Source organism: Chiloscyllium punctatum, chromosome 9 (genome assembly GCF_047496795.1).
Source record: "Chiloscyllium punctatum isolate Juve2018m chromosome 9, sChiPun1.3, whole genome shotgun sequence".
NCBI classification, from domain to species: Eukaryota; Metazoa; Chordata; class Chondrichthyes; order Orectolobiformes; family Hemiscylliidae; genus Chiloscyllium; species Chiloscyllium punctatum.
In genome coordinates this window covers 5,646,436-5,660,362 of record NC_092747.1, presented here as the reverse complement: position 1 = coordinate 5,660,362, position 13,927 = coordinate 5,646,436, and the positions used below count along the sequence as shown (strand labels likewise).

Sequence of the window (13,927 nt, the reverse complement as noted above, 5' to 3'; positions counted from 1 at the left end):
GACCTCAATTGAAGTTTAGCCACCCCAGAGCTGTTCTCCTCTACTTTCAGACCAGTCACTACCGGTGACAAATATATATGGAGTCTCTGAGTAGGTGATCAATCCAAAGCCCTTGTGCCCATACCAGATCCCTCCAACCAGATTCCAATCCAAATTTACCAACACGTGTCACTGAATCATACACCGCAGAAAAGGCCCATTGAGTCTGCACTGCCATAACTACCACTAATGGTACGTTAATCCCAACTTCCTACACTTGTCCCTTGAACGTTATCACGTTTGAAGTGCTCATCCAAATTTTTTTTGAAGATTGTAAATTTTCCCGCATTCCCGATTCCCACCATCTGCTGAGTGAAACTGTTTTTTTCCCCCAAATCCCCCTGAATCTCGTGCCCCTTCCCTTGTGATTTACCCCTCAGCTAAGGGGAATAGCCGCTCTCTATTCACCATCATAATCGCACACACCTCCATTAGGTTCCCCCCTCCTCAGCTTCTCTATATCCCCATTATGTCTAGTAGGAGGTGGCCATTCCAGATCAGCCTCCCTCAGCCTCTAATGCCTCACCCCAGCTCTATAATCCACAAAACGCCTTTAACCTACACACAAATAAAATCTACTGAAGTCACTCTGGAAAGCCCTAATCAATCACCAGCTGATTGGTGGGGAATCTAGTTTCAGATTTCCACCAGCCTTTGACTGAAGGATTTGCTTCCTGCCCTTAGATTACTTACTTACAGTGTGGAAACAGGCCCTTCGGCCTAACAAGTCCACACCGCCCCGCCGAAGCGTACCCACCCAGACCCATTCCCCTTCACTTAACCCTACGGGCAATTTAGCACGGCCAATTCACCTAACCTGCACATTTTTGGACTGTGGGAGGAAACCGGAGCACCCGGAGGAAACCCACGCAAACACTGGGAGAATGTGAAAACTCCACACAGTCAGTCGCCTGAGGCGGGAATTGAACCCGGGTCTCTGGCACTGTGCTCCTGAACAATCTGGCTGTAATTTGGAGGTTTTGACCCCATCCCCTCCCATCCTGGATTCCCCTACCCCCTCCTCACCCCAAGCTTTGCCTTGAGCAAGCCATTTCTTTCTTTTCTATTCCTTCGAAACCTACAAATCAACTTAAACTCTTTGACCTTCTAAACTCAAGGTGCGTGAAATACCTGTACAGAGGCCTGTAATCTGACACCAAGCCATCCTGGATTTACATGTGCACAGTATACAGGCTCTGACCAGCCAGCTCACAGTCAGTCCCTAAAATGGGGAGACTCGGAGTCTCCTGTTTATGTTTTTTCTCTCCTGTCACTAAGTCACCCTTTATGTATATGAGCATAGTAAGTGCACTCTGACTAGCTAGCTCAGAGCCAGTCCCAAGAATGAGGGGAATTCCTGAGACTCATTTTTTTAAATTTTGGCCAGTGACAAGCACACACTCCTGTTTATTTTTTTTATGTAACCCCCACACTACCGCTTAACTGTGGTAGTGCTTATTTTTCCCCAGCACCCATGGTGTGTGTGTGTGTGTGTGTGTAGGTGTGTGTGTGTGTGTGTGTGTGTGTGTGGGGGTGTAGGTGTGTGTGTGTGTGTGTGTGTGTGTGTGTGTGTGTGTGTGTGTGTGTGTGTGTGTGTGTGTGGGTGGGTGGGTGTAGGTGTGTGTGTGTGTGCGCGCAGGTGTGAGACACAGTGAGAGACACAAAGTGCACGAATCTTTATTCAATTTCCACCACCAGGAAAAGACTCCTGTTTATTATCTGTCCACCTGGGCTCCCTGATTGGGGTTGTTAACCTGGGCCAATCAAGGACCTCATAGTCAAAGAGGCCCAGTTGACCCTCATTCCAATCACTGCAGTGTGCAAACTAAGTTTCGACCATATGTCTTCCTGAGAAGGTGGGAAACAGAATTCCATGGCAGCATACCTCCTGCTTGATATTCGTCAACTGAGTGTAGCTTTGGCAGCACAGACATGGTGGACTGGAGGACCACTGTATGACTCGATGGTTCTCAATGAGCGTTAGGAGTATTGCTGGCCCTATCTCTGAGCTAAAGGGATCCATTCAAGGGATGCAGGTGTCACTGGCTGGACTGGCATTTATTGCCCATCACTAATTGCCCCAGAGGGCAGTTAAGAGTCAACCACATTGCTGTGGGTCTGGAGTCAGATCTAGGCCAGACATTAATTGTGAAAATAGCTTCTTGGCTCTGCTTCAGGAGCTACACTTGCTAATGTCAGATCACATGGAACTGGGAATAGAGTAGACAGTTCCAGTGATGAAGGGCTTATGCCTAAATTGTTGATTCTCCTGCTCCTCGGATGTTGCTTGACCTGCTGTGCTTTTCCAGCACCACCCTCTCAACTCTGATCTCCAGCATCTGCAGTCCTCACTTTCTCTTAGAGTTCCAGTGATCTTTGTTCTCTCTTTCCCTTTGAAGAGAAGTCTCCATGTTCACTAAAAGGAAGTGAACTATCTTCTATCAACAACTGGACATGATCTTATTATCTGGCCCACATCTTGACAAAAGACATAAAAATATCAAGAACCTCACTTAAGGGGTCTCTATCACACCAATCTCGATTGTAGATAAAGTGAGGAACAGGTGGTGGTCCTCCTAACCCTCGTGTTTGTTGCTGACTGTCACACCCAGTCAGGATATCATACCCCTAACTTTCGCCATACGGACTTCAGGTAAAGGTGGACACTCAAAAATGGACGTCAAAAAATGATACCCAGTTGGCCACTGAGAGTGAAGTGTTGCACAGAAACACAACTCACTCGTGTCTAAACCTGCACCTGGTCCATCCCAGTCCAACACCAGCACCTCAGAACATAAGCCTGTGGTTCTGGATTACTAATCCAGTACCATTCCACTAACCAGGGAGATGAGAAAGCTAAGGTTTAGATTAGATTAGATTACTTACAGTGTGGAAACAGGCCCTTCGGCCCAACAAGTCCACACCGCCCCGCCGAAGCACAACCCACCCATGCCCCTACATCTACCCCTTACCTAACACTACGGGCAATTTAGCATGGCCAATTCACCTGACCTGCACATCTTTGGACTGTGGGAGGAAACCGGAGCACCCGGAGGAAACCCACGCAGACACGGGGAGAATGTGCAAACTCCACACAGTCAGTCACCTGAGGGAATTGAACCCGGGTGTCTGGCGCTGTGAGGCAGCAGTGCTAACCACTGTGTCACCGTGGTTAAGGATCCACTTGAGATGCTGAACAGAGCTGCAAGACCAAGTGCCTTACTCCAGCTCCTCCTCAGCACATTCTTACATTGGAAACTAGAAATCAAATCCCCTCCATTTCTCCCAAACCCTCCATCACCAGAACTCAGTGTGAACCAGCTGGGATCATAGCCTTAATCAACACCAAGTCAGAGCACTCTCCTGACCCCCAGCCTCAGACTGGACTGGCTAAAAACCGCAGAGGAAGATCCTGACCTTACCTAGAACTCCGAAACGGTTTGAAGATCTTGATCTCCTGGTGCCTGGCTGCCTCGGGGAGCAGTTTCTGCACTGGTGGAAAGACACCTCTGAAATTCAAAGGAGAGTTTGTTATGTGACCTAATCAGGAACAACACATAGCCAATTAATCGTGCACTGTCAACAGGGGCAGTGTTATGGGGAAAAAAATGGCAAATGTATCATGAAAAGATTGTTGAACCAGAGTGACGACATTAGGCCCCCATTAAGACCAGGATGTAAAGGTCCAGTGTGTGAATGAGTCAAATCTAGCACATAAAACATTGTGTGAGCCCTGGTGTTTTCTGTGGTTTCTAGCATAGGTGCAAACACAGCACCTTTACCATTGTGAAAGAGACTGCCAAACCAGGTCACATTCCTCTTGGCAACACTCTGACCAATCAGCATCCACTGAGCTGAGGCTTCATGATCAGCCATGATGGCATGAATGGAGGAGCAGGCCCGAGGGGCCGAATGCCTACTTCTGCTCCTATTTCTTATGGTAGATTATCAAATCCTTATAGCGTGAAAGCGGGCCATTCAGCCCATCGAGTCTGCACTGATCCTCCAAAGAGCATACCATCTAGACCCACCACCCCCCTACTCTATCCCTGCATTTCCCATGGCTATCCCACCCAGCCTGCACGTCTCTGAACACTATGGACAATTTAGCATGGCCAATCCACTTAACTTGCACATCTTTCGACTGAGGGGGGCAACCGGAGCACCCGGAGGAAACCCACATAAACATGGGAAGAAGGTGTAAACTTTACACTGACATCACCCATTGCTGGAATTGAACCTGAGTCCCTCGCGTTGTGAGGAAGCAGTGCGAACCACTGAGCCACCATGCTAGCCTCAGATGATGAAATTCAAATTCAGAAAAAAATGTGGAATAAATAAAAAATTGACTCATACTAACTATTAGCAATTGTCCAACCCACCTGGCTCACAAATGTCCTTCAGGGAAGGAAATCAGCCATTCCTTACCTGGTCTGGACTACACTTAACTCCAGACCTTGTAGAAATGCAGTTGAATCTTAACTGCTCTCTGGGCAATTAGGGATGGGCAATAAATGCTGGTTTAGCCAGCGATGCCCAATCCCATGAAGAAATAATCAGCCATTCAAATCCACCTACAGTGTAATAGGTACGACCTGGTGCCTGCAGTACTTAATGGGGCCTGTTGGTGATGCTGCTGAGCAAGAGCCGCACAATGGGGTTCAGTCCGAATGAGGCTGATCTATCCTTCATCTGTCCAGGATGAATAATCTCACATTTACTTACAGTTTTACCCTTCACCTGGACTCAGACGTACAGCACGGAAACAGACCCTTCGGTCCAACTCGTCCATGCCGACCAAATATCCCAAATTAATCCAGTTCCATTTGCCAGCACTTGGCCCATATCCCTCCAAACCCTTCCTATTCAGATACCCATCCAGATGCCTTTTAAATGTCGTAATTGTACCAGCCTCCACCACTTCCTCTGGCATCTCATTCCATACACGTACCACACTCTGTGTAAAAAAAGATACCCCTTAGGTTCCTTTTAAATCTTTCAACTCTAACCCTAAACCTATGCCCTCTAGTTTTGGACTCCCCAACCCCAGGGAAAAATACCTTGACTATTCAACCATCATGATTTTATAAGCTGCTGACACCCCAGGGAAAATAGCTACAGATCCCTTTATTTTCATAGAATCCCTACAGTGTGGAAGCAGGCCCTGCGAAGCGTAACCCATCCAAATCCATTCCCCCTACCCTATATTTAGCTCTGACTAATGTACCTAACCCACACATCCCTGGGCAATTTAGCATGGGCAATTTACCTGACCTGCACACCTTTGGACTGTGGGAGGAAACCGGAGCACCTGGAGGAAACCCACGCAGACACGGGGAGAATGTGCAAACTCCACACAGACAGTCGCCCGAGGCTGGAATCGAACCTGGGTCCCTGGCGCTGTGAGCCACCGTGCCACCCGAAATTTTACAAATTAATGCTATCATCAACACTGTCTACAATACTGTCAAATCTTGTGTCATCAGTAAATTTGGATATATGACTTTGCCTACATATTAACGGTATGGATAATGGCAATGTGAATAACTTTAACCCAACACATAAAAAAATAGACTCATACCAACTACTGGTGATTGTCCAACCCACCTGGCTCACTAGTGTCCTTCAGGGAAGGAAATCAGCCATCCCTTACCTTTTTAACACACCCTATCCCTGAGAGGTATCACTGATCACAACGTGCAAAATGGAGGAACCACCTTTCCGCAAGTTATTGGAAAGGGAAATAACACAAAGTTGAAAGGAAAGAGCAGGGAATCAGAGAACACTTCAGAATAGCAGTCACAGGTATGATGGGCCAAATGGCCATCTCTGTATCACAGCCTATTCAGAGATGTCGAGCACAATACTAGCCGTGTGGTGGATAGAGGAGCCATGCAGTCTTTCTTCAATAAAACAGGCCTCACTCACGTGTCCATCGAGATGGGAACCCGGGAAACAACAGCCAGGTCTTTCTTCAAGTTCTTCTCCTGGACCCTGAGAAAGATACACAGAACACTCACCAGCCCCAGCACTACACAGTGATCTTTTTGCAAGCAACCCATACAAACACACTTGATTTTTCAAAAGACACAATATAATGCAGGGGAACAATGTTTGATGGGGGAAGAGTGTAGAAGGACCCTTACACTGCATCTAACCCCGTGCTGTCCCTCTCCTGGGAGTGGTAGATGGGGACAGTGTAGAGAGAGCTTTACTCTGAATCTAACCCATGCTGTCCCCATTCTGGGAGTGGTGGATGGGGACAGTGTAGAGGGAGCTTTACTCTGTATCTAACCGTGTGCCATGTAGACAGCTGCCACTGGGTAACAATGGAATGAATGTTATGTTTGCCTGTTTTCTGAGGGAATCAGTGGTTCAGCTCCGTTACCTCTTTGGCTTCTCGTTCCGATAATTCAGATCTCTCGCCGCTTGAACCTTGATGTCAATCATGCTCTGGATCAGTTCTGTTCCCTCCACCTCCCGCTTCAGGAGTTGCTCCCACTGTGAACGGTAAAGCTGCTGAAGGTTATCATAATCCTCCTTCACCCTGGCATTGGCTTTCTCCAATTCCTCGAATCGCTCCAGTAATCGCTCCCGCTCTCCCTCCAGCTCAGACAGCCTCACCTCCAACTCCACCAACCTAGACACAGTGTGGACAGTTACCACAGAGAACATCAGAATGGGCACGCCCTATACCCAGGGAGTGAAACACCCCTCTGTAGGAAAGGGAGAAAGAGACAGGAAGGAAAAGAGGGAAAGTGGATAGAGAGGAAGAGAGAAAGCAGGAGATGAGAGAGAGGGAGAGACATAGACAGAGAAAGAGAGAGAGAAATTATATTGAGATATTTATAAAGATATATATTTGGAGAGAGCTACAGAGAGAGAGATCACAGAGAGACAGAGAGAGAGAGAGATACACAGAGAGAAAGAAAGAGATTAGATTAGATTACTTACAGTGTGGAAACAGGCCCTTCGGCCCAACAAGTCCACACCGCCCCGCCGAAGCGCAACCCACCCATACCCCTACATCTACCCCTTACCTAACACTACGGGCAATTCAGCATGGCCAATTCACCTGACCTGCGCATCTTTGGACTGTGGGAGGAAACTGGAGCACCCGGAGGAAACCCACGCAGACACGGGGAGAACGTGCAAACTCCACACAGTCAGTCGCCTGAGGAGGGAATTGAACCCGGGTCTCTGGTGCTGTGAGGCAGCAGTGCTAACCACTGTGCCACCGTGCCGCCCATAAATAACACATAGAGAGAGAAACAGAGAGAGATGTAGAGAGAGATACAGGGAGCAAGAGATAGGAAGCGAGAGGTAGAGAGCAAGCAGTAGGGAGAGAGATAGAGAGACTAAAACAAAATGGAGACAGTGAGGTCTGCAGATGCTGGAGATCAGAGTTAAGACTGGTGTTGCTGGAAAAGCACAACAGGTCAGGCAGCATCTGAACAGCAGGAAAATCGACATTTCGGGCAAAAGCCTTTCATCAGGAATGTGCTGAATTCCTGATGAAGGGCTCCAGCCCAAAACGGTGATTTTTCTGCTCCTCAGATGCTTCCTGACCTGCTGTGCTTTTCCAGCACCACACTCTCAAGACTAAGATAAAAGACAGGGAGTAAAAAGGGACTGGGAGAGAAAGGGAGAGAAGGGGAAGTGAGAGACACAAAGAGAGAGTAAGAAAGATAAAAGACAGGAAGCAAAATTGGACAGAGGGAGAGAAATATGAAAGAAACAACAAAGGAAGAGAAAATAAGATTATTAAAGGATTGGACACTCTGGAGGCAGGAAACGTGTTTCCGCTGATGGGTGAGTGCCGAACCAGAGGACACAGCTTAAAAATACGGGGTAGACCATTTAGGACAGAGATGAGGAGAAACTTCTTCACCCAGAGAGTGGTGGCTGTGTGGAATGCTCTGCCCCAGAGGGCAGTGGAGGCCCAGTCTCTGGATTCATTTAAGAAAGAGTTGGATAGAGCTCTCAAGGATTGTGGAATCAAGGGTTATGGGGATAAGGCAGGAACAGGATACTGATTAAGGATGATCAGCCATGATCATATTGAATGGTGGTACAGGCTCGAAGGGCAGAATGGCCTACTCCTGCACCGATTGTCTATTGTCTAAAATACATTTAGAAATCAGGGAGAAAAGGGGAAAGAGAGAGAACTAGAGAGAAAGGGACTGGGACAAAGAATCACTGGGAAAGAGAAACAGAGATGGAGAACTTAAATGAGCAAACTGGGGGGAAAAGACAGAGGTAGAACATAGAAAAGTACAGCACAGAACAGGCCCTTTGGCCCACGATGTTGTGCCGAGGTTTAATCCTAATGTAAAATATAATAACAACCTACACACCCCTCAACTCCCTGCTATCCATGTGCATGCCCAGCAGTCGCTTAAATGTCCCCAATGACTCTGCTTCCACCACCACAGCTGGCAATACATTCCATTCATTCACAACTCTCTGCGTAAACCTTCTTTGCACCCTCTCCAAAGCCTCTGTATCTTTCCTATAGTAGGGTGACCAGAACTGAACACAATATTCCAAGATGGAGAGAAAAAAAAGAGAGAAAAAAAAGAGCGAGAAAAAGAGAAAAGAGAGAGAGAAAAAAAAAGAGAAAAGAGAGAGAGAGAGAGAAAAAGAGAGAGAGAGAAAAAAGGAGAGAGAAAAAAAGAGAAAAAAGAGAGTAAAAAAGAGAGAGAAAAAAAGAGAGAGAAAAAAGAGAGAAAGAGAAAAAAAAGAGAAAAAAGAGAAAAAGAGAGAAAGAAAGAAAGAAAGAAAATAGAGAAAGAGAAAGAGTAAACAAGAGAGAAAGAATTTGTGTCACACATTTCACAACTTCCCATCACTAAAGTGCATTAAAACAATTATGTACTTTTCTTTACAGGGTATTAATGTAATGACGTAGATGATACAAGAGTTAATGTGGATATGAAGCATGTGATCATCTTTGCCATAATGGTGAACAAACACAAGGTGGAAGGGGAGCTGCTCTTTTCCATACTGTTGTAAACACAGTGAGACAGGGACCTGTACTCTCATTGTGAACTAGCTGACTCCACACATGGAGGACCAACAGGACTCAACTAGCCAAGTGTCAGACAGCAAACCATTTTCTAGTCAAACTAAACCAGTCTCAAGTAGTTAACAAGCTAAACTTTACTGGATGTTTAGTAATTTGTTAAGTAACTCTGAATTAATAAACATCGTTACAGAGACAATGACCAGGACCTGACATCAATCTAATCCTTCCAGACACCAAATCTTTTGTTCACATGACCACATGACATTATAGTGGGTGGTGCTTAAGGCACTCTGCAATATTAACCCTTCCCCTCCGACAGTCCAGTACTCCCTCAGCACTGACCCTCCGACAGTGCGGCACTCCCTCAGCACTGACCCTGCGACATGCAGCACTCCCTCAGCACTGACCCTCCGACAGTGCGGCACTCCCTCTGCACTGACCCTCCGACAGTGCGGCACTCCCTCAGCACTGACCCTGCGACAGTGCGGCACTCCCTCAGCACTGACCCTCCGACAGTGCGGCACTCCCTCAGCACTGACCCTCCGACAGTGCGGCACTCCCTCAGCACTGACCCTGCGACAGTGCGGCACTCCCTCAGCACTGACCCTCCGACAGTGCGGCGCTCCCTCAGCACTGACCCTGCGACAGTGCGGCACTCCCTCAGCACTGACCCTCTGACAGTGCGGAACCCCTTCAAGTGCTTCACAGGGAGAGTCAGCCTGGATTGTGTGGACATGGCCTATAAGGGGAATTCGATCCTGTAATGTTCCTTTCCTCTGTGTTAATGTCCCGCGCTCCAAAGCCCCACCTGCCCTCTCTGATTGCAGTACAGTTTACAGCATCGTCACACGGGTATTCCAGCGTGCAGACATCCCCCACAGAAAGGTGGAAACCCAGTGACTGTTCTCACCTGCTGTGACTGACCTGGAGGTCCTCTTCTCTGTGTTTGTGCTGTTTGCTCAGACTGAAGACCTCCTGTACAAGCTGAGGGGGTGGGGTGTTGGGAGGGAGCATAAAAAATGAAGAATGAAACAGAAAACCGTGGAGAGGAGGAGTGATCTACTGTCTGTCGATCCTACCCTGCTGCCGAAGGAGCAGGAGAGCTCCATCCTCAACTGGACTGCTGATTGATGCATGAGGCATAGACCATTCAGCCCATCGAGTCTGCTCCCCCATTCAATGAGATTGTCACTGATCTGATAATCCTCAACCCCACTTTCCCGCCTTTTCCCCATAACCCTTGATTCCCTTACTGATTAACGATCTCTCTCTGAGCCTTGAATATCCTCAGTGACCCAGCCTCGACAGCCCACAGCAGTAAAGGATTCCACAGATTCACTCCCCTCAGAGAGAAGAAATTCCTCCTCATCTCTGTCTTAAACAGGTGGCTCCTTATTCTGAGTTGATGCCCTCTGGTGCTAGGGTCTCCCACCAGGGGAAACAGCCTCTCCACATCTGCCCCTATCAAATCCTTGAAGAATCCCAGCAGGTCTGGCAGCACGTGTGGGGAGAGTTCAGAATCCATTGGCCCTTGTTCAGAGGTGATAGCAGCTTTTAAAAGGTGGTGGTACACGTGCCCAAGACAGGGGCTGTGGGAGCAAGGAGTGAAAAGATAGGGAGAGATGAAGCCCCGAGAGAGAGGATGACAAATCAACAGATGATAATTAGCCAGAGAGAAAGAAAAGCTGATAAGAGGGACAATGAGTGAAAACAGACAGGACAGGGGCTGAGGGGTGGAGTGGGTAAAGGACATGGAAGGAGGTGTTCAGACCCAAAGATTAATGAACTCAATATCGAGTCCTGAAAACTGCAGGGTCCCCAAGCAGAAAATGAAATGTTGTTCTTAACTCTGCTTTCTCTCCACAGATGCTACCAGACCTGTTGATTTTCTCCAGCGATTTCTGCTTCTGTTTCAGATTTCCGGCATCCGTAATTCTTTGTTTTAGGTACAAAAGTTTTGATGTGTTTAAATAAGGTCGCCTCTCACTCTTCTATATTCCAAAAGGTTATGCATTCTGGCTGTTAAAAATACACATGCACACACCTGGGGAGTGTGTTCAGAAACTCACTTCCACAATGTCAAATCAAAAGTTTGACTCGAGCGAGCCAAGCTTCTCTCTGCGACTTCACAGTGTTAACAGGAATAGTGGCCAGGAATGAGAAGATTGAAACTGAAAAGGGGGAGGCAGGTTCAAATCCCAACATGGCAGATGGTCGAGTTTGAACTCAATAAGAATCTGGAATTAAAAGTCTAATGATGACCATGAATTCAATGGACAGTACGGCGGTGACTCAGTGGTTAGCACTGGGTTCAATTCCAGCCTTGGGCGACCGTCTGTGTGGAGTTTGCACATTTTCCCCATGTCTACACGGGTTTCCTCTGGGTGCTCCCACAATCCAAAGATGTGCAGGTTAGGGTGGACTGGCCGTGTTAAATTGCCTCTAGTACCCAAGTATGTGTAGGCCAGGTTGATTATGTGGGGTAGGTCTCAGGGGGGATGCTCTTCAGAGGGTTGGTGTGAACTCAATGGGCCAAGTGGCCTACTCCCACACTGTAGGGATTTGATGATCCTGCGATCTAATTCACGAATCCCTTTATGTGAAGGGAATCTGTTATCCTCACCTAATCCGGCCTACACGTGACTCCATACACACAGCAATGTGGTTAACCTATTTGCATGACCAATAAAAACAAATTGCTGGCCTAGCCAGTGACACCAGCATCTCATGAATGAACTAAAACAAAAAAAGGTTGCTAAGTAGAGATAGAGGGCTCAGTGGTTAGCACGGCTGCCTCACAGCACCAGGGTCCCAAGTTCGATTCCAGCCTCGGGCAACTGACTATGTGGAGTTTACACATTCTCCCTGTGTCTGCGTGGGTTTCCTCCAGGTGCTCCGGTTTCCTCCCACAGTCCAAAGATGTGCAGGTCAGGGGAATTGGCCATGCCAAATTGTCCCATAGTGTGAGGTGCATTAGTCAGAGGGAAATGGGTCTCTGTGGGTTACTCTTCGGAGGGTCGGTGTGGACTTGCTGGGCCGAAGGGCCTGTTTCCGCACTTCAGGGAATCTAATCTAATCTAATCAAGTAGAGATAGGGAACTTTCTACCGGAAAAGGTGGAACGTAACACCTGAACAAGGCTCTTCTGAAGACTGTCCCAGGCAAGATGGGCTGAATGTCCTCCCCCTGTGGTAGATATTGTAACAAGCAGCACATCACTGAGCAGTATCGTTGGAGAATGAAGAACTGAGTGGACATTAAAGGACAATTCAGTCCTTAAGTTAAGGAAGTGTAGGTTTGAAAGCTGTCCCACAACTTTGGAAATTGCTTCATAAAACATTCAGATAGCAGAAGTGGAACCGAGATAGACTCTGTTTGTCTTATATGCAACAAACCTAACTTCCCATTCTGTCAGAAAACCTGCAAGAGCAGCCTTAGAATGTGCCAGAGGGAAATGTCAGTGTGCAAGTTCATTTGTTAAAGGGAGGTGGGTCATTCAGAGAAAAAAACCCTTGACTCATCTGTTGACAAGGTATCTGGTGATGGTGCAGTGGTATTATTACTGGAGCAGCAACACAGAAGCTCAGGCTAATGCCCGGGCAACACAAGTTCAAATCCCACCCACGGGAGATGGTGGAATTTAAACTCAATTCGTAAAATCCGGAATTGAGATGGTGACCATCGAAACCCATCTGGTTCACTCAGGAAATCGGTTGCCCTTGCCTGGTCAGGCCGGTGCGAAACTCCAACCCCACAGTCAATTCTTAACTGCCCTCTGAAATGGCTGAGCAAGGCACTCAGATCGGGGGAAATTAAGGATGGCAATAAGTCCTGCACTTGCCAGCATTGCCCCCCTCCTGTGACCTTAAAATATAGGAGAAGAATTAGGCCATTCAACCCATCGAATCTGCTCTGTTATTCCATCATGGCTGATATGTTTCTCAACCTCATTCTCCTGCCTTCTCCCTGTGACCCTTGACCCCCTTACTAATCAGGAACCTATCTATCTTTGTCTTAAATACACTCAGTGACTTGGCCTCCACAGCCCCCTGTCGCAATAAGTTCCACAGTTTTACCACCCTCTGGCTGAAGAAATTCCTCCTCATCTCAGTTCTAAAGGGTGTTAGCTCTGTCTGAATAAGAAAATGGGGGAATATCTATCCAAACAGATAGAGAATCTTTCCTAGAAAACAAAAGGAGGCTAAAGGATGATCTTAATTAGAGAACTTTACATTATGAAGCTTCTGGCAGGGAAAACTTTAGAAAAGGTGTCTGAACCAGGGATCACAAACAGAAGACATTCAGTACTAATGGAGAAGGAAATTCATAAGAAAGGACAAAAGTATGAGAAGAAAGAGAGTATGCTGGGGGGGGGGGGGGGGGGGAAGAGAGAGAGAGAGAGAGAGAGGGAATGTTGAGAGAGTGTGAATGTCAAAAGAGAGAGACAGGCAGGCAGAGAGAGAGAGAGAGAGAGAGAGAGAGAGAGAGAGAGGCACAGAGAGAGAGACACAGAGAGAGAGACACAGAGAGAGAGACACAGAGAGAGAGACACAGAGATCAATGGAACCGAAAAGCAGGCCAGTGAGATACAGAAACGAGGGTGGACCGCATGAGAAAGAGCAAATACATACGAGAGTGAGAGAGACAGAGAAATTAGAAAGAAATTCATGGGGTCATTGTGACAGAGAAAGCAAAGAAGCATAAGGGGGAACAGAGAGTGGAAAAGAATTCAAAAGAGAGTCTGCACGAGTGAGCATTGTTATGATACCTGCTGATGGTAACAGTAATTGGAACTCATTGGGTCAATGGATCTCATTGACGATGAGATTCTTGATTCGGGTTATTAACCCGTGGGCCAATC

General features: G+C 47.3%; 1 protein-coding gene across 6 annotated transcripts in view; it reads right to left on the bottom strand.

Annotated features, from left to right (window-relative positions):
• LOC140481103 (autophagy-related protein 16-like) overlaps positions 1-13,927 on the bottom strand; it is a 94,710-nt gene that overhangs the window by 54,008 nt on the left and 26,775 nt on the right. For all 6 annotated transcript variants that reach the window (XM_072576769.1, XM_072576775.1, XM_072576770.1 and 3 more), the window contains exons 4-7: positions 9,978-10,051; positions 6,428-6,679; positions 5,968-6,033; positions 3,462-3,548 (exon numbers count right to left, since the gene is read on the bottom strand). In XM_072576769.1, the coding sequence (XP_072432870.1) occupies positions 3,462-3,548; positions 5,968-6,033; positions 6,428-6,679; positions 9,978-10,051 (479 nt within the window). The remainder of the gene's footprint in view (positions 1-3,461; positions 3,549-5,967; positions 6,034-6,427; positions 6,680-9,977; positions 10,052-13,927) is intronic.